Source organism: Pantherophis guttatus, chromosome 14, assembly GCF_059756535.1.
Source record: "Pantherophis guttatus breed Tessera chromosome 14, ASM5975653v1, whole genome shotgun sequence".
Taxonomy (NCBI): domain Eukaryota; kingdom Metazoa; phylum Chordata; class Lepidosauria; order Squamata; family Colubridae; genus Pantherophis; species Pantherophis guttatus.
The window spans coordinates 21,563,129-21,583,312 of NC_142076.1; the positions used below are offsets into that span (position 1 = coordinate 21,563,129).

The following is a 20,184-nucleotide window of genomic DNA, read 5'->3' on the forward strand; positions in this document are numbered from 1 at the left end:
GATCGCCTTCCACCCGGAAGTGAGCGAGCTAAAAGGGCCGCTTCCTGCCCTGGGCGGAGTTCGCGCGCGCGCAGTGGCTTGACAACAGTCCAAGGTCGCCCCGCCCTTTTTGCTGAAAAAGAGGAAGGAGGGGCTTCATGCAGACCTCAAATTGTGAAATGATGTCTATTTATTACAAACATACAGATATCCACATATAATTAAACATGATGTGCATATAATTATTAAATAAATGTGTCTTTTCCACATATATATAAAACTCCTTTGCAAATGCAAAACCAAGATAAACAATCCAAAATGCATATTAGAGTCTTAATTTTGCTACCTTAAAAATGGGCTGTTGGCTCTTTCACTAATCCAGGGGCAAAAAAAGAAAAAAAAAGAATTTTGTTGTCTAAGCATTTGTGAGATTGGACAACCATTGGTCTGGAATGTTGTAGGATTTCCTGCCTGAGCAGGAGGTTGGACTAGAAGACCTCCAAGGTCCCTTCCAAATCTGTTATTCTGGCTTTACTTTATTGCCTGTCCTTTATACGCAGCAAGATTTAATGTGCCGAGGCCTCCGGTTTATCAGATAGGTCTCCGGCCAAACTTGTGCCATTTAAAAATAGAGGAGGGAGCCTCAACCCTCTTTGATTCCTGCCATGGAAGAAATGCTCCTTCGCCCCGGCAGGATTCTGGCACCCCGGCAGGCGTCCACCCTGAGACTTGCCAGGGACCTGGAATCTGCCTAGGTAGGTGAACCGGAAGAATGGAAGGGATCCATCCTCCAGGAAATCCATCAACCGAAGTCAGAAAAGACAGACAGGGGTCCTGCCAAATGTCCTAATTTGTGCACGGGGGGCTCAAATTCCTGGACTTCCGTTGGCCTGGTAACTTCCTTGACCAGAGAGCAGAATTTGAATTCGACTCCTATCAGAAATGCTTCTGGGGTCTTCAGGGGAGTAGGGTTGAAATTCAGAGGTTTGCTGGTTGCAAGACTTGAGATGTTTTGTTCAAAAGAAGTCTGGTGGATACTATTTGTCCAATTGATTCTATAAATGGTCCTCCTTTTGTGACCGCAATGGGGAGGCCACCAACTGGTCATTAAGTGAAACCTAGAGGGTGCTTATGGTCTTCCTAAGGAAAGGGAGTTGTAGTGCAGGGAAGCCAATGCCTTGCAATAACATTTGGGCAAATCTTGAGCAAAAGAAATGCAACCTTCTGCTTTGGCATAAAATGTGGGTATTTCTAGGAATGCTGCTGCCTTTCCGTGGGAAAAGGGAGAACCAGACCCACTTTCTGGCTTTATTCCCCGGGAAACCCACGCAGGCCCCCTGCCCCTTCCACCCCACCCGACCCCTGGCCTGGCTCGCCTTCCTCTTCCCTGAGCCCCGCAGCGGTTCCGCATGGGCAGCTCCGCGGCCGGGGAAAGGAGCGGAGAGGCCGGGGCGAGGGCGCGCGAGGCTCCGGGCTTGGCACGGAAAGCGGAGCCCGCGGCTCTCTGCCCAGCCTCCCCAGCTGCCCTTTTGCAGGCGACGGCAAGCAGAAGCGGAACCCCGCCGGGCCGGTTGCTGGAGGGAAGGGACTGAACCGGAGCGGCTCCCCCCCGGCTCGCTGGGACGCTTTGGCACGGGCAAGCAATCTCCCTTGGCTTCTTTGCTTTTTCTCTCTTTCCCTTCCTTTCCCTTTCCTCGGTCCCCTCGCTCTTTCTCTCTCTCTCTCTACAACCCTTCTTTCCTTCTTTCTAATCCCTCCCTCCCTTCTTCCTCCCTCCCTCCTTTTTTCCTTCCTTCCTTCTTTCCTCCCTCCATACTTCCTTCCTTCCTTCTTTCCTCCCTGCCTCCCTCCCTCTTTCCTCCCTTTCTTCCTCCCTCCCTCCCTCCATACTTTCTTCCTTCCTTCTTTCCAATCCTCCCTCCCTCCTTCTTTCCACCCTTCCCCCCTGCCTTCTTTCCTTCCTTCCTCCCTCCTTCTTTCCTCCCTCCCTCCTTCTTTCCTTCCTTCCTTCCTCCCCCCTCCATACTTCCTTCCTTCTTTCTAATCCTCCCTCCTTCTTTCCTCCCTCCCTCCTTCTTTCCTCCCTCCCTCCTTCTTTCCTTCCTTCCTTCCTCCCCCCTCCATACTTCCTTCCTTCCTTCTAATCCTCCCTCCTTCTTTCCTCCCTCCCTCCTTCTTTCCTCCCTCCCTCCTTCTTTTCTTCCTTCCTTCTAATCCTCCCTCCTTCTTTCCTCCCTCCCTCCTTTTTTCCTCCCTCTCTCCTTCTTTTCTTCCTTCCTTCTTTCTAATCCTCCTCCTTCCTTCCCCCACCAGCCCAGCCCCGAGTTCCGCAGTGGCCGCCGGGCGCCTTCCCTCCGTGACCTTCGGATCTTGCGGCAGAGGCGGGCGATGGCTCGGCGGGGGCGAAGGCGGCCGGAGGGGCCGCTCCTGCCCTGAAGGGGGTCTCGACGCCCTCCCCGCCCAGAGACGCCCCTCCCGGGCCATGATCTGCCGGGGCAGCCGCAGCCTCCTCCGGCACCCGCAGCGGGTCCTGGGCGCGGGCGCCGTCGGGGCTGCTGGCCTCCCTTCCCGGCCGCTGCGGGTGCTGGTGGACATGGACGGGGTGCTGGCCGACTTCGAGGGGGGGTTCCTGAAGAAGTACCGCGCCCGCTACCCGGACCTGCCCTACATCACGCTGGACGAGCGGCGCGGCTTCTGGGTCTCGGAGCAATACGGGAAGCTCCAGCCTGAACTGAGCGTGAGTCCCGTCCTGACACGCACACAGACACGCGTTCCGATGACCCCCGGGGGAGCCGTCCGAAGGGCGACCGGGGGAAGCAGAGTAAACAAAGCTGGGTTGACCCGCCGTTCCTCTTTTGCTGGCGGGCCGTCAGGCGCTCCAAGGATTTCAGCACCTTTCTGGGTGCCCAAAACCTCCCTGGCAGTCTCGGTTTGCTGCTGGGGGGAAATTAAGGGGTGGGTGGGTGTCTGACGGCTGGGCCCCCAAGTAAAGGCTGTCCAGTCCATTTCAGGCTCAGGAGATTCTGTACCAGCTCCAGGGACCGTCCACTGCACCATTTAGGTTTACTCCAGGGGTGCAGAGGCGTTCCTTAGTCTTTAGAATAGGATTGAGTTGGAAGGGACCTTGGAGGTCTTCTAGTCCAGCCCCGTGCTCCAGCAGGAGAACCTATACTATTTCAGACAAATGGCTCTCCAGTCTCTTCTCAAAAACCTCCAGTGTTGAAGCACCCACGATTTCTGGTGGCAAGCTGTTCCACTGGTTAATTGTTCTCACTGTTGGGAAATTTCTCCTTAATTCCAGGTTGCTTCTCTCTTTGGTTAGTTTCCATCCATTGTTTCTTGCCCTGCCCTCTAATTCTAACTGAGATTGGCATGATCTGTGTCTCCGAGTAGTTCTCGACTTACAGCCATTCTTTTAGTGGCCATTCAAAGTTACCCTGGACCTGAAAAATGTGAGTTACAGGCCTCACACTTATGAGGGTTGCAGCATCCCCAGAGTCACGTGATAAAAATCCAGGTGTTTGGCAACCTGCGTGTTTCACAATGGCTGCAGTGTCCCAGGTGTTCGCTGACTTCTGACAGGCAAAGTCAACAGGGGAAGCTGGATTTGCTTAACGACTGCATGATTCACTTACCAACAACAGTGCATACCGGGCCAAAAACAAATCGTAAAAATCAGGCACGCCTTCCTTAACAACTGCCTTGTAAATGAAATTCTGGTGAGATTATAAATCAAGGACTTATCTGTCTTTGGTATTTCAAATGCAGGTAGCCCTGGTCTTATGACCACAATTCAGCCCAAAGTTTATGTTGCTAAGCAAGACATTTGTTAAGTGAGTTTTGCCCCATTTTGCAACCTTTCTTGCCATAGTCGTTAAACGAATCACTGCAATGGTTAAGTTAAAGACACGGTTGTTAAGCGAATCTGCTTTATCTGGGGTCACAAAAGGTCACCAAAAGGGGATCACACAGCAACCGTCATAAATGTGAGACCGTTGCCAACAGTCTGAATTTTGATCACATAACCATGGGGATGCTGCAGGGGTCGTAAGTGTGAAAAATGGATGTGGAAAAATGGATTTCCTGGATTCCATGTGTTTCGAGACATGTGGCTGGTGTTTAGTTGCAGTCATGTGCTGGTGTTTGCATCTGTGTCTGTTTCTCTCTCGCTCCCCTCTCTCCACTTTGCAGGAAAAGGCTATCAGTATTTGGGAATCCAAGAACTTTTTCATGGAGCTCGACCCACTTCCAGGGGCTGTGGAGGCTCTGAAGGAGATGGCAGAATTAGAAGCGTAAGTATTGGGCCATAAAATGGGAACAGCAGCAAGTTCTCCAGATGTTTCATACCCTGTGCCAGGGGTGAAATCCAGCAGGTTCTGACAGGTTCTGTAATATCCTTCCCCCAGGAGCAATAACTGAGAAATAGGAATGGTTCTCACTCTCTCTTTTTATCTTAGGACTGAAGTCTTCATATGCACGAGTCCCATCAAGAAATATCGCTACTGCCCATATGAAAAGGTAAAGCCTGCTCAACAAATCTTGGGGTTACTCGCTGGTTAAATCAGAAGGACCAGGATTTTATATTAAGGCAAGCTAAACACTGCAGGGACGCGGTAGCTCAGTGGCTAAGAGGCTGAGCTTGTCGATTGAAAGGTCGGCAGTTCAGCGGTTCGAATCCCCAGTGCCGTGTAATGGGGTGAGCTCCTGTTCCTTGTCCCAGCTTCTGCCTACCTAGCAGTTCGAAAGCAGGTAAAAAATGCAAGTAGAAAAATAGGGACCACCTTTGGTGGGAAGGTAACAGAGTTCCATGCGCCTTTGGCGTTGAGTCATGCCGGCCACATGACCACGGAGACGCCTTTGGACAGCGCTGGCTCTTCGGCTTTGAAATGGAGGTGAGCACTGCCCCCTAGAGCTGGGAACAACTAGCACATATGTGCGAGGGGAACCTTTACCTTTACCTTTAAACACTGCAGGTTTTAAAGGAATTGGTCTGATTTAACCTCACCTTCCAGCTCCCTTCCTTCTCAGAGCTGGCTCGTTAGCGGGAACTCTTTGTCCACATGGTTAATTTATTTTTATTTATTTGCGTATTAAGTTGATATGCTGTCCATGACCTCACCCTAAAAATGAGTCTAGGCAGCTTTCATTTGATCGCTCTCCCCATGATCCTACAGAAAAAGCTCCCTTCTCGTCATCCAGCCAAAAGTTTTCACCTTCATGTCCTCTGCTGCTTTCCAGTTCGCTTGGATAGAAAAGCATTTCGGACACGAATTTTTGGAGCACGTGATTCTCACCCGGGATAAGACGATCGTCTCTGGACATGTGCTGATCGATGACAGGCCTGATATCATAGGTAAGGTGGGGAGGGTTTGGTGCTGGGGAAAAGAACCCTTGGAGGGGCCAAAAAATGGACCGATTTGCACTGTTTTTGGAGAAACGCAACCCACATCTTCACCGATCGGCCATCTTTCCTTTCCCTCCCAGGTGCTGAACGGACTCCCACCTGGGAGCACGTGCTTTTCACCGCCTGCCACAACAAGCATCTGCAGCTCCCGGCTTCTTGCCACCGGTTGCACTCGTGGGCTGATGACTGGAAGGCCGTCTTGGAAAGCAAGCGCGCTTGCTGAAGCTTGGAGAGTTCTTAGCAAGGCCAGCAATGAGCAGGTCTGGTTGCCTGAAGGCTATCTTCTTGAGTTGCTAGCCAGAAGAAGAAGAAGGTACCTGTTACCTTCCTTGGGTCTAGGCTGGCATGTCAGAAGGAAGAATTGTGGCCTCAAATGGCAGCCGGTTTTGGCAGCTAAAGGAAGACCTTCGGTTTCTACAGGAGTGGGGTGTTGGCCAAGTCGTCCAACTATGTTGAAGGCCTCTCATTGAGTAGATCAACTCAGGATGGTTTCCCATCCCTCTTTAAGTTTCCGTGGGGTCTTTCTCATTCAAGATGATGGCCGTCCTCATTTTTGGCCTCCAATGGATGGACTTTGAGCTTCTGGAACTCAAATGACCCTTGTTGCAATGGATGTGAAAGAAATATTCCAGAGCGTAAGGAGGTCGGTGAGTTCATGTACCCAGCCACAATCTCACAGACACATGTGAGTTTGTTGCACCGATTCAACCGAAGGATCTCTTGATTTCAGAGCTTTCTAAAATCCAGGGGGCACTGGGGTCAAGAAATCAAGATGGATCTCTAACTGGGAAGTCAAATCCATGCATAATGTTGCACATAATACAGAGAAGTCTTCAATTCCCTGTTGTAGCTTCCATCCTGACTTTTTGGTCATTCGGGGAGATGTCTGAATGACCAAAGAGTAAACAGAGTGTTGTTCCTAAGGATTTATTTGTGGACAGTGTGGGAAACAAGTTCAGAACTGGCCAAAGAGGCTGGACTGGGGGGAAAAAAAAGCATTCTGAAGTTCTACAGAACATTGCATCTCTGTGGGGTGCTTCGTCCTCTTTGAGCCTGGGGGTTTTCTTGCAGACATTTCATGACCCAACTAGGGAACATTATCAGTGTTAGAAGGGAGTGGTGGAAACTTTTAGCATTGATGATGTTTCTTAGTTGGGTCACAAAACATCTGCAAGAAAACCATCAAGCTCAGAGAACACCAAAAACCTCACTCTCAATTCATCCCCAAGTTACAAATATTCTGTCCGATCTCTGAAATGAGACACTTTGCACATCCCTAACTTCTACCTGGATGGATTCTACTCTCCATCCTTCAGGTAGACTGACTTTGGGGCTATACACATCTGTTCATATCTTCATGTGGAACCTTCGCATCTTCTCTAGAAGATTCTAATCTTGGCCTGCTAGTTTTCCTTTCTCTGAGCCACGGTGGCGCAGTGGTTAGAGTGCAGTCCTGCAGGCTACTTCTGTTGCCTGCCGGCTGCCTGCAATTTGGCAGTTCAAATCTCACCAGGCTCAAGGTTTGACTCAGCCTTCCATCCTTCCGAGGTGGGTCAAATGAGGACCCAGATTGTTGGGGGGCAATTGCTGACTCTGTAAACCGCTTAGAGAGGGCTGTAAAAGCACTATGAAGCGGTATATAAGTCTAAGTGCTATTGCTCTTCACTAAGTTACATCAGCTCAAACCTCAAAGGACACAATCCCAAGACAGATCACTCCATCCACCTTTTAGTCTACAGTAAGTAGGCTCTCACTTGATCTGAGAGCAAGCTTGTCCTAACATTTGCCGTTCTCCAAATAGCTCTCGTCAGTGTTGGAGTGTTGTTGTGTGTGAGAAACACTTTAGAATCCTTTCGAAAACTTCTTCACAGACTCAAACTGGTCATCATGAACTTGATTTGATTTATTTTTTGAAATGTTCAAATGACTCCGTACAAAATCTCACCTGACAAACCAGGATGTGATGTTGTTAACGCATGGAGATTACAGGGACGAGCAGGAGTTGTGTCTCCCCCCCAACTCCCCACCGCCATGCATGCACAATATTCGGTCTATTTATTTAATCTGAATGTCTCCAGCTCTGCGTACTTTTATTGTGCAAATACAACCAACAATTCCTGCTTGAGAAACAATCTTGTCGTGTTTTGCCGTGTGTCGTATTTGTGGATGGTGTTGCAATGTAGCCAGATCAGCAATGTCTGATTCAATTCTTCACTTCTCTAAGTCAAGGATCTCTCCTGGGGATTTACCGGGCATCAACCAGGGGTGGGGCTGCTGGGGGTTCGCAGGGGTTCGGGAGAACCTCTAGCTAAGATTCTGTGCAGTTCAGAGGACCCCCAAATCCCACTCCTGGCTGGCTCCGCCCACCCCTCCCCTCCCCTCCCAGGAGTCCCCACGCGGCCCCTTTTGGATGCAGATAAGGGCAGGGTGTGCGCAGAGGCTCAGGGAGGGTGAAAAACGGGCCTACCGGAAGTTTGGGAACTCCAGAGGGCCTCGGGAGCCTGGGGAGGGCAAAACCAACGCTCCCTCCCGCTGTCGTGCAGGAGGCTGACTAGGCTACGCCCACCATGGCCACACCCACCCAGCAACCGGGCAGAGAGCCCCTTGCTAAAATTTTTGAAGCCCACCCCTGGCATGTACCTCATTGTAGGCTTGCTATTTCCTTTTATTTCCAGTTTGTTATTTTTTTCCCCTTCCCCTATCTACCCCAGGTTCTGAGCTTCCCAGGCATCCTTCCATCCGATCAGACTTAAATTTTCAAGCTCTACCAAAGCCAAGTAAGTATACGCCCTCAACACTCAACAGGCACAGTGTGCTAAATCCCCAAATCTTCCACCAGAGAGCAATCTAGGCCAAGTTTTGATTCTCTTTTATTTTAGTTTTTTTTTTTCTTTAGGGGCTGGAGCAAATCGCAGCAAAGTCCAATTCTGAGCTGGCAGAAACCTGGAACCACTTTTTTGAAAAATCCAGTTTTCCACCTGAAGCTTTTGTGCAAACATTGATTGGTGGGGGCTCAGCCCACTCCGCCAGAGAGACATGCTGTCCAAAGGTTGAACAAGCCCCCTTGATAGCGGGGTGTAACTACCAGACAAACAGCCCAGTTCTTTTCAGCTGTTTCACCAGATTTCAGGAATTAAAGTCAAACATTGGGGGTTTTAAAAGTGAAGAAGGTGATGTTCAGAGGGAAGTGAAAGAAAAAGGAGAGAAAGAAAAATGGAAGGAAGAAAAAGAGAGAGAAAGAAAGAAAGAGGAAGGAAGGAAGGAAGGAAGGAAGGAAGGAAAGAAAGGGCACATTTTTCAAGTCATGCATTTTAGTGAAAAGAATCCATGTTCACCAGTCACAGCTGATGAAAGCATCTGCCTCTGAACAAAGCCTATTGGGAAAAGATGCTTCCAGACTCCCTGCTTGAGAAGCGGGTTGGACTAAATGACCTCCAAGATCCCTTCCAACTCTCTTACTCTATATCCTAATTTTGAGCTGCTGTAGATTCACACAGCTCCCCTTCTACAAGGCCGACTGAGAAAGGGAAATTCAAAAACGACATCAGGAAAAGCTTTCTTACATCCCAGAGACAGCAATTGCTTTAATGCCCTGCTTTACTCCTTGCCTTGCCCGTCTGCCAGAGGTACAGAGCCCAGACCAATGGGGAAATCCATTTTTTTTTACTACCGGTTCTGTGGACGTGGCTTGGTGGGCATGGCAGGGGAAGGATACTGCAAAATCTCCATTCCCACCCCACTCTGGGGCCAGCCAGAGGTGGTATTTGCAGGTTCTTCGAACTACTCAAAATTTCTGCTACCGGTTCTCCAGAACCTGCTGGATTTCACCCCTGGCACTGACCACTTTCGCCACCCAGCTGGCGGCTGAATGGCGCATTGAAAGATCCACTCTAGTGACCTGACTCCAGCCAGCCAGCTAGTCTTCAAACCCAGGTGGTTTTCTGAAAGGGATCCACCTTTCGGGACCCAAAGCCCTTCCTCTCAAGCTCGTTCAGCAGAAAGGTTTGGCCTGACCCAGAGGGTTGGATCGGAGCCGATACACACATCGCTCTGGCACGCCGAATTGCGTCAGGTCACATAGTGTGCCCTTGTGCCCAGCTCCCCTTGCACAACTTCGGGGGAAGCTTAGCCCACACTGTGACATTGGCAGATATTTCTGGAGAGGAGAGTGGGGGAAAAAAAAAGAAGTCTTTGGAAGTTTTGTTGGAAAACAAACCCACAAGGTGTGTAGCATTTGGAGCACTGCAGCCTTCCTTTCCCCACATCGGACGGTTGACGCACCCCCACGCATACCAGCCTTTCTTGCTTTCCCCACCTCAAAAGGACACAAATCCCCTTTTGTCGCTCTTGTTTTTAACTCTTGTTCTTTGACGTCATGGGGAGTTTGCTCAGCCAACCTCAAGGCTGGAATTTATTTTAGCATTCAGCCGATGGGCAAAGCTGGAGGAGAGAGCTGGAAGGAGGGGGGAAACACTTCAAGAAAAACCCACTTAAAATTCACCTATGTTTGTTTTCTTCCCTTTTTTTTTTCTTTAAACTCAAGTGATTTATGCAATTCTGGGACCTGCTTTATCTTCCCCAGCTTTGGGCCAAGATATAATTCTTCCTTCAGGCTATTCTTCTAACTTTAGTTTTGAAGAGTGCGTGGCTTGTTTTAAGCATTGTACCAGCAGGACGTGGTTTGTCCACGTTGTGAACATACCCTTCGGGGCTCCCGATCCAGATATTTATTGGTTTTATGGCTTTTACTGGCTTGAAGTGGTTTTGAAACCTGCGGGGAGAATTTGGGCTATTTGAGCAAAGAACCACTAAATCGATACAGCCAGGGGCTGCAGCCTTCTCTCAAGCAGGGGAAATAAACTTGCAAAGAAAATTTTAGGAAAGAAGCAGGAAAAAAAAAATTGGTTTTTAAACAATGGCCTGATTTCCCAGCACACAGCTTTCCTTCTCTCTCCCACTTTCTTCCTCCTCCTCCTTTGATTTAGATTTAGATTTTATTACATTTCTATACCGCCCTTCTCCCAAAGGACTCAGGGCGGTGTACAGCCATCTCAAAACACATATACACTTACAAAATTTAAAAACAATTTAAAAACAAATATATAAAATTTGGCCCACAAAATTTAAAAGCTAACAAACACCCCAATTTAAAATTCCTATTAGGCCAGCCCGGCTTGTTGGAATAAAAGAGTCTTCAGGGCACTCTTAAAAGGTTAGAGAGAGCGTACATATATTTGGAGAAATTCAGGCCGTTCTCGATTTACGATCGGTGACTTAATGAAAGTTGGAAAACGGGACTTAGGGGCCCAGTTTCAAAGTTCTGACATTTGCCCCCCACCCTCATGGTCCCACGACCTCATCTGGGCACATGTCAACCAGCCTGCATTTATTTATTTATTTTATTTATTTATTTTATTTCTATACCGCCCTACTCCCGAAGGACTCAGAGCGGTGCACAGCCAAACAATAAAATACATACATACAAAATTTAAAAGTGGAATTAAAATCATTTACAGACGCATGACTGTGATTTACCACATTTTTGACAGAAACTGGTGTTTGTTTCTAATTTCCCACAGAAAAACAATGGGTTCACTTAATGACCGCTGCCAAAAGGATCATAAAATCAGCTCTAGTCACAAAGTGACCCACTTTATGACAATCTCAACTTACGATTGTAATGTCAGGCTCAACGATGGTCATAATTGGAGGACTACCTGCAACAGAAATGAGCTGATGCTGCCTCTGAGCCACCTACAATTTTGCAGGAATTAAACTCAGAAGAAACAAGAGCCAGAAATAGCTCGGAGGACACTGGATGCACTCCACAAGTCATTTTCAAAATTAAGGGCCACATTGCTCTATAAAAGAAGAATCGGTAAACACAAACCAAATTGACTTTTCCACAGACATAATATGCTCCCATATTTTTCTCTGTTTTGATCTGTGTTTATGAATAGAGGCAAGCAACTGCAAAACTTCTGACCTACTTTGTGCTTGTAGGCGGCTGAGTGGAAAGGAAAACATGGATATTTATTGTCCCATTTTTAAAATGCCCCCGTTGACCAAAGCAGCTTTCCAGGCCGGATGGCTTCTCCAGGCCAAAGAAGAAGAAGAAAGTCCAGGGAAAGTTAGAGAAGGACCCTGGGTTCGACTTGATTGGATGGCCAGCTGACCACCACCAAAGTAATTTCTTAAATGCTCATTTCACTTAATTGGCAGCTTGTAACAACCATCTGATGGGTAGAAACCAAAAGAAGCTATTAAAGAGAGTGATTAGACATTAGAAATTCTGCTTTATGCGTTTTCTAGAGAATTTCCTTGCGGAGCAGAGAAGCTAATTATCGATCTTAACAGAATAGAATAGAATAGAATAGAATAGAATAGAATAGAATAGAATAGAATAGAATAGAATAGAATAGAATAGAATAGAATAGAATAGAATAGAATAGAATAGAATAGAATAGGTCTGTCAAGATCTTTCTGTATCTTAAGCCTATCTTCTGGAGTGTTGGCTATTCCTGCCAAATACTGATCTAGATCAGTATTTTTTGGCAACCTTAAGATGGGTGGACTTCAATTCCCAGAATTCCCCACCCAACCAGGTCAGATTGGCAGCCCCAACCATGCACTGTAATTGAAGCCCCAGCAGCTTTCTCAACCCTGCTGGGGTCATTTGTGAATTATGAACCAGGCTGCCTAAGGATGATGGGAACCAAAGCCACCTCAGCCACAATCAGGCTTTGCAAAGGCTGGTTTAACCGAGCTCCAGATTCACATTTGAAGATGATTCGCCTGATAGTGAGATAGGCAACATGTAAATTTAATAAATAAGTAGATAGATAGATAGATAGATAGATAGATAGATAGATAGATAGATAGATAGATAGATAGACAGACAGACAGTTAGAAAGATAGATAGATAGATAGATAATGATGAGATAGATAGATAGATTGATTAGATAGATAGATAGATAGATAGATAGATAGATAGATAGATAGATAGATAGATGATAGATAGATAGATAGATAGATAGATAGATAGATAGATAGATAGATAGATAATGATGAGAGATTGATAGAGATGATAGATATGATAGATAATGATGAGGTAGATAGATTGATATAGATTATAGATAGATATGATAGATAATGATGAGATAGATAGATAGAGAGATAGATAATGATGAGAGATTGATAGAGATGATAGATAGATAATGATGAGATAGATTGATAGATTAGATAGGTAGATAGATAGATAGATAGATACATTGATAGATAGATAATGATGAGAGATTGATAGAGATGATAGATAGATATGATAGATAATGATGAGGTAGATAGATTGATATAGATTATAGATAGATATGATAGATAATGATGAGATAGATTGAGAGAGAGAGAGAGAGAGAGATAATGATGAGAGATTGATAGAGATGATAGATAGATATCATAGATAATGATGAGGTAGATAGATTGATAGATATGATGGATGGATGGATGGATGGATGGAGATAGAGATAGATGATAGATAGATGTGAGAGAGAGACACAGAGAGATTTATTTTCTGTGTCAAGTCTTGAAACCTCCAAGTTGCGAAGGCCCTCAGAAATGAAAACTGGAGCCTTCCACGTGTTCCTCATCAACACTGTCTATTTTTATAGGGACATAATTTTGAGTTATTTTTGTTTGGGGGTGGGGAGAAGGGAGCCACATAGGTTTCGACAATAACACTGACCCACTTTACAAACCCTCCTGGAAAACAAAACTGATCTCAAAGAACAGTCATCCGAGTTCATTTGCACTCAACGTTGGGCAGGTCGAATGTACAGTAAACTCCCGCTGTGCGAGACTCCGCAGGAGACCTAAAATGAGAACTCTGCTGGGTTTGGGGGGGGGGGTATTCTTGCATGGAGGCCTACTCCCAAGGCAGGTATTTTTACAGTCCAGGCAGAAACTGAAGCCTTGCGAAGGAGAGGAAAGGTGAAAGCAATGGGAAGAAGTCTTGGCAATGTAGCACGGTGGGAGGGGATTCATCGGCCAGGTAAGAGGAGGAGCCAATTCCATCAAACAGGGGGCCATCAGAGGTGGAAGACTGGACACCATCCCCTGCAGGGATCACATCACATTTCTAAATACCATTTGGGGGGAAAAAAGTGGAGGAAGAGGAGGAAGAGAAGGAAGAGGAAGAAGAGGAAAAGAAAAAAGAAAACCAGCCACTGTTGCTTCTTGTCTTTCCTTCTGGACCAGGCGAAAACAAGGATGATCTCCAGCCCTTTGAAGGAATTCAAAACTGCAATCGTGTCTCTATTTTCTACATCTTTTCTATCCTGCTCTACGGAGTTGGTCTCGGACAGAAAGCCACTTGAAGAGACTAGAAGCGTTTGAAATGTGGATTTACAGGCGGCTCTTACGTATAAGCTGGGTTAACAAAATCAGAAAGGAGGAGGTGATAAGCCGCCTGGGAAAAGCCAAGGGAAATCATCAAAACCATTAAAAAGCGAAACTTAGAATATTTTGGACATGGGATGCGAGACCCAGAAAAATACAGCATCCTTCACTTAATCCTCCAGGGAAAGATGGAAGGCAAAGGAGGTCCAGGCAGAAGAAGAAATTCATGGCTTCAATATCTAAGGGACCGCTTTGGACAAAACTCAGCAGCCCTTTTTCACGCGGATGTTGACAAAAATAGGATGGCCAACATGATCGCCAACGTCCGATGACGGAAATGGCTCAAGAAGAAGAAGAAGAATCATGCCTCCTCGGTGTCTTCTGCAGGCTGAGCAACCCCAGCTTTTATTAAGCTTCAAAACAGAGAAAGCCCTCAATTTACCACAGTTCATTTAGTGAACAGCACTGAAAAAAAACGAGTTGTTAGGACCATTCTTCACACTTACGATCCCCACAGTCATGTGATCAAAATTCAGACGCTTGGCAACTGGCATGGACTTATGACAGTTGCAGTGTCCTGGGTGTGTGTGTGTGTCACATGGTTCCCCTTTTGCGACCTTCATAATTTGGGGCTCCATTGTGGTCGTAAGTCAGGAGCGGTGCAGTGGCCTAGCAGTGGAGCTCTTCGCCTCACAATCAGGAGGCTGTGAGTTCGATCCTAGGTAGAGGCAGATATTTCTCTCTTTGGGCACACTGAGAATATATCTGCAGAACAAAACTCCGCACTGGCGACAGGAAAGGTATTTGGCCATTAAAACACTCTGCTAGCTCCATTCAGTTGCCCAGACTCCACCCCGCAAGGGATTATGGGGTCGTTAAAAGAAGACGTTAAAAGAAGATTGTGGCTGTAAGTCGAAGACAACCAATGTCAGCCCACCCCAAGGAGATTTTTGGCATCGCCCATGGTGTGCATCTCCCTTGGGTTAGAGACCTCCATCGATGATACATCGACCACAATCTTCACATTTCTTTTGCTTTGGGGACAAGTATTGAACCTGATCAGCCAGGAATGTGAACTACGATAGATTAGGGTTATCAATCAAGTTGCCGGGGACAGCTGACCCATTAAAGCCAATATATTCACCGGGTGAAGTTCAAAATCTTTCAGCTGTCTGGTGAAATCCCTGAGAAGGGATTTTTATCGGCGTTATCTGACGGTTTTATTCCCAGTTTTATCTGACATGGCTGTTTGTCAGCTCTACGTTTATGGTGCTTCCAGGGTGGCTTTCTCCCTCGCAGAGAGATAAGATGTACAGTTACGGGAAAGGGGACCCCCAAAAAGTGAGGATTTGTTTGTGGATCAAAACTGCAGTTGGGGAAAACATTGTCGGCTGCTCAGCCTGGGAAATTTTGGAGCAAGCCCACTTCCCATAAACCGTTGTAATTCTTTGAAACCTAAAACAAAAGAGGGTTTTGTAAGTGTGTAGGCAGGGAGAAAGTGAGCAGTTCCAGGAAACAGGAGGAAATAAAAGCAGTTTTGAAAAAGGAACCAGGGCTGTTCAAAGAATCAAGCCAGGCAAACCTTGGATGATGTGTGAGTTGAACTGGAAGGGATCTGCACAACCCTACAAACAGACACACACACACACACACAAAAGTGGGCTGGCTCTTTCCTGCCTCAGCTGGGGGTTGGACTAGAAGACCTCCAAGGTCCCTTCAAACTCTTGTTATTCTTATAGGGTTCAAAATTGCAACCAAGGCAGATGGATTGCAAGACAAGCAAGAACCGATTCAATGTCCCATCGAAGGTCCGGTGCTGAACCATCAATATTGTTGTGGCTCGTCAGCGGCCTGTGCGGATTGTAGCTGATTCTGACAGCGAGGAGGCTGGTGTGGTGCTGCGCCAGCAGCCTGTGCAGCTGGCACCTGAGTCGGACACTGAGGAGGCTGGAGAGGATGTGGTGCCAGAGGCGGGGATTCAGCCAGGGCCTTCAGAACCTCCAGAAGCTCCTTTTGTGAAGAGGACAAAGGGGAGGAGCCTCTTCTCGATGCACGGGCACACAGAGCGGCCAAAAGGCAGGAGTGGCTCCTCAGGAGGAGGTCTCCTCTAGAATAAAGCTTGGGGCTAATTGGCCACTCCCTTAGCCTATTTAAGGAGGAACGCCGACTGAAGCAATTTGTAGGGAACAACTTTTAGTTCATTCTCCTTCGCGTCTGGATTCTCTGCAAATTGCTTCTGGGCTTTCTGCCAACCTTAGTAAGATTGTGGATTACTTTATCTTTGGTTTCTTGTAGGCTGTTAAGAAAGTTTATTAACAGCCTTTGTTTTGAAAATGAGTGAGTTATTTTAGTAAATTAAGTTCTGTACAAACTTTGTGTGTGCTGTGTTCTTTGGGATCCGTAGCTGGGGCAGAACAAATATGGCGGTGAGCATGGAGAACAAGAGATTCTAGTCCAGCGTATCTCAGCCTTTCCAATTGTGGACTTCAACTCCCAGAATCCCCCAGCCAGCCCTCAATTCCCCGGAAGTTCACGGATCCTAAACTACTGAAAATGTCCGCTACTGGTTCTCCAGAACCTGTCAGAACCTGCTGGATTTCACTCCTGGTTGTAACTTTGAATGCTGGTTGTATATCAAAGACGACCTGACATTCTGTGGGTGAGTTTGAGCCAATTATCTCTCTTTCTCTCTTTCTTTCTCTCTCTCTTTCTTTCTCTTTCTCTCTTTCTCTTTCTCTCTCTTTCTCTTTATTTCTCTCTTCTCTCTCTCTCTCTCTACTTTCCCTTTCCCTTTCTCTCTCTCTTTCTCTTTTTCTCTCTTTCTCTCTCTCTCTCTCAATCCCTCTCTCTCTCCCCAGCCTACCTCACAAGGCTGTTGTGGGGAAAAATAGGAACAGTGAGCACCACAAGGCCTGACCCTATGGAAGGGGAGACATCAACTCAACCAATAAACAACCAGTCTGTGTGAAAGTTTCAGGGCAATAATCCGGTTAAAGTCCATCATAACTGATCTGAATGATTTAGTTCCCTATCAAACCATCTTACTACAGTTCTTCCTCTCGTATAATATATGAGCCATCATGAAAAAATTCTCTGTCCTTGTTCTTTGAATGATTAAGAGGAGAACTTGATGCTCTCTCTCTCTCTCTCTTTTTCTTTTTTGCATCAAGATATGCAAGGCAGCACCTGATCACCTAAGAGCAGGAAATTAACCCACCAATTTAAGGCAAAGAAAATTCTCAGGAAGTCATCTCATGCAGCTCAAACTGTTGGAAAATGAGGGATGTTTTTATTATTTTATTTTATTTTATTTTATTTTATTTTATTTTATTATTTTATTTTATTTTATTTTATTTTATTATTTTATTTTATTTTATTTTATTTTATTTTATTTTATTTTATTTTATTTTATTTTTTATATTATTTATTTTATTTTATTTTATTCATTATTTTATTTTATTTATCAAATTCATTGGCTGCCCATCTTACCAGAGAGTAACTCCAGGCAGCTAATAGAGTTAGCAGAAACTTGTTTTGTTTTTTGCATCCTAGGAAGGAAGGAGAGGGCCCTCCATTCTGGTAAAGCTAGAAATCCTAACTAAGTTTCTAGTCCACTTGATCATTCCGTGAGGATCGTTCCTGTATGTTTCTGCTGCATGTGCAGATCAGGCCACCAGCCTCCCTGTCCCACATCTTCAGAATAAAACTTGCTAACTTTAGCTCGCCAGCCTGGGAAAAAAAAAGGCTATTGGGAAAACACTTTTTATTCTCAACTTGTTTTTGAAAAGATCCAACCCCAGAGGCATCTTTCAACAATTTTCCCTTTTTTCTGCCCATTAATGATGCATTTGTGTGCTCGTACATACACACTCACCTTAGAACAGGGTAGCTGTAGTTGTGCTGTCCTATATAAAGGCGGCTGGAGAAAGAATAGCTTGAGATAGCAGCAGGAGGGCTTTGTACGGAGAAGATTTGGGATAAATAATTGCTATTATTTCCTGAAGAAAATTTAACCTGCACTCAAAAGGGTCACGAGAGGAAGATTTCTCATTGTTGTTTTCGCCCACACCAAAAGGGATGTTTACCGGGTTAAACTCATTAGTTGTGAAGCTCATCCGTCATGGATGGCCAAGGGAAAACCAATTTATTTGTATATACATAACACAGGCATACAACAATGCAGAAAAACTATTCAGCCTCTTCTACGCGTTTCAGCTCACAGTCTTGCAGACTCCACAAATGAACTTTTTCAACTTCTCCCATTGAAACTCTGCGATCCTATGATAAAAACTAAAAATGTTATCCAACAGCTATGGAGGAGGGATGGCGTCCCTTCATCACCTTCTTTTATTCCTTCGCTTTTGAAAAGGTGCATAAATCCACGGTCTTCAAGGACAATCGTTTATGAAAATGACTGGATTTTTTTTTTCTTTTTCTATTATTATTTTTTTCATCAACGTCAGATCATGGCAGCATGATCAAGCTCAGGATCTGTCTGGGAACAGAGAGAGAGCTGAATTCTCAATCTCTTTTAAAAAGTGGGAAAGGAAAGGAAAGGAAAGGAAAGGAAGGGAAGGGAAGGGAAGGGAAGGGAAGGGAAGGGAAGGGAAGGAAGGAAAAAAGGAAGGAAGGCAGGAAGGGAAAGGAAGGAAGAAGGAAGGAAAGAAAGAAAGAAGGAACGAGGAAAAAGAAAGAAAGGAAAGAAAGAGGAAAAAGAAAGAAAGAAAGAAAGGGGAAAAAGGAAGGAAGGAAGGAAGAAGGAAGAAAAGAAAGAAAGAGGAAAAAGAAAGCAAGGAAAAAGAAAAAAGGAAGGAAGGAAGGAAGGAAGGAAGAAAGAAAGAAAGAAAGAAAAAGAAAGAAAGAAAAGTGGATATCAGATTTTAAAAAATGGATAATAATACTGTTTTTTTCCTTGTTGTTATTTCTCAAGAAAAGTCAACATTTTGGGTCAGGCTGTGCCACACTCAGCGTCAGCCCACCTGAAAGATTACGTATCCTGAAAACAGTCTGTTCTGTGCCCTGCTTACAATGGGTGATGCTCCAGGAAGGAAGAAGGATCAACAAGATTCATAAAAATGCAGTACACACCTTTATCTCTGTCCAATATTGTAGGCCATGCTACACACTGACAATGTGTGTGGCAAAGGTTAGCGTGAACAATGCCAATAGCTACCCGTAAACCCTGAGCAAATTTACACTCCCTAATTATGCTGTGGAGACATTTAATCTGTTATTTGTGAAACATGCAGCTGCTAACTCCGTGTTCTGTACTTTCTCCTCCACTTCCAGTTCTGCAATCTTGAAAATGTTGCTTTATTGGTAATCAATGTTTGGTCTCAGTTCAGGATTGCAAAATGCAGTGATAAGGAAGAGGACGGGATTAAAACAAAAACAAAAAACGGCTTGGCATGAAATAGCAGATAGAAATGCAGGAGGAGGAAGAATCAGGCTCAAATGATTAGAGGAAAAAAATCTCTAAGGTGTCATTTCCCCCATTTCATACGGAAGGAAGGAAGGAAGGAAGGAAGGAAGGAAGGAAGGAAGGAAGGAAGGAAGGAAGGAAGTTCTTTTCTCTGCATGGCTAGGTCATCAGAGATGTCCTGCTTCTGGCATGATGAGTTCATGAAGGAAGAGAACATCAAACTGACTCAACCATATTGTAGGAACTTCTGGTGTTTTTCCTGACGCTCAAATCCACGGATGAGAGATTTGGGGGAAGCCTCTCCCTTCTCAAAATCAGCTGAGCCGTTTCCCACTTCCCTCGTAAACAAAACCGCATCTGGCCAACCTTGGACCGATGTTGCAACCAGCCACTATCTCCCCCCCCCACCCAGGGTCACTTCAACCTGCAACGCCCAGGAGATCCCTGCTTATCAGCCTCTGGGACTGCTTGAAAGCATCCGCAGAGCATCTCAGACAAAATATCTTCTCGGACAGATAAAGCCCTTGACAGAACAGTCCTCGACAGACGGCCCTTTGCCCGGAAAGACGACTTCTCCCCTTCATCCTGGATTTTGCTAGACCAGACCAGCAGCAACGATAAACAACCGTATTCCCTTTCTTGTCTCAAGGATCTTTGCTCCTGCAAACTTCGCTGGCCTTCCAAGGTTTCCAAGGGCCATCAACCAATTGCAGTAGGAGACCGAGACCACAAAATGGGAACTGGAGGACAGCTGGAGAGCTGGTGCCTAATGTCCTATGAAAACATTGATGTTTTCATTCAATGTCCTATGATTTTAATTTTATTTCATTGTGATTTGTATTGGAATTTGTCATTTTGTAAGCCGCCTTGAGTCCCCAGGGAGAAAGGCGGCATATAAATTGCAATAATAAATAAATAAATAAATAATAAATAAATAAATAAATAAAAGATCCAAGGTCCTTTTTGATATGGGGGAATCCAGTGGCAG

The 20,184-nt window shown here is 45.7% G+C and overlaps 1 protein-coding gene across 3 annotated transcripts; it reads left to right on the forward strand.

Moving 5' to 3' along the window:
* The first annotated feature begins 1,469 nt into the window (after positions 1-1,469).
* On the forward strand, positions 1,470-8,597 carry NT5M (5',3'-nucleotidase, mitochondrial). Of its 3 annotated transcripts, XR_015729882.1 has the most exons (7): positions 1,470-2,716; positions 4,171-4,271; positions 4,437-4,497; positions 5,218-5,332; positions 5,464-5,643; positions 8,095-8,160; positions 8,280-8,597. XR_015729882.1 is itself a non-coding variant. In XM_087878675.1 (6 exons), exons 1-5 carry the CDS (start codon positions 2,462-2,464, stop codon positions 5,604-5,606), a joined length of 675 nt encoding a protein of 224 aa, XP_087734801.1. In that variant the 5' UTR covers positions 1,470-2,461; the 3' UTR covers positions 5,607-5,643; positions 8,280-8,597. The 3 variants fall into 3 exon arrangements, 2 of the variants coding, with proteins under 2 accessions (XP_087734801.1, XP_034297430.1); XM_087878675.1 differs by lacking the exon at positions 8,095-8,160; XM_034441539.3 differs by lacking the exons at positions 8,095-8,160; positions 8,280-8,597 and having other exon boundaries at positions 1,471-2,716; positions 5,464-7,515.
* Positions 8,598-20,184: the final 11,587 nt, after the last annotated feature.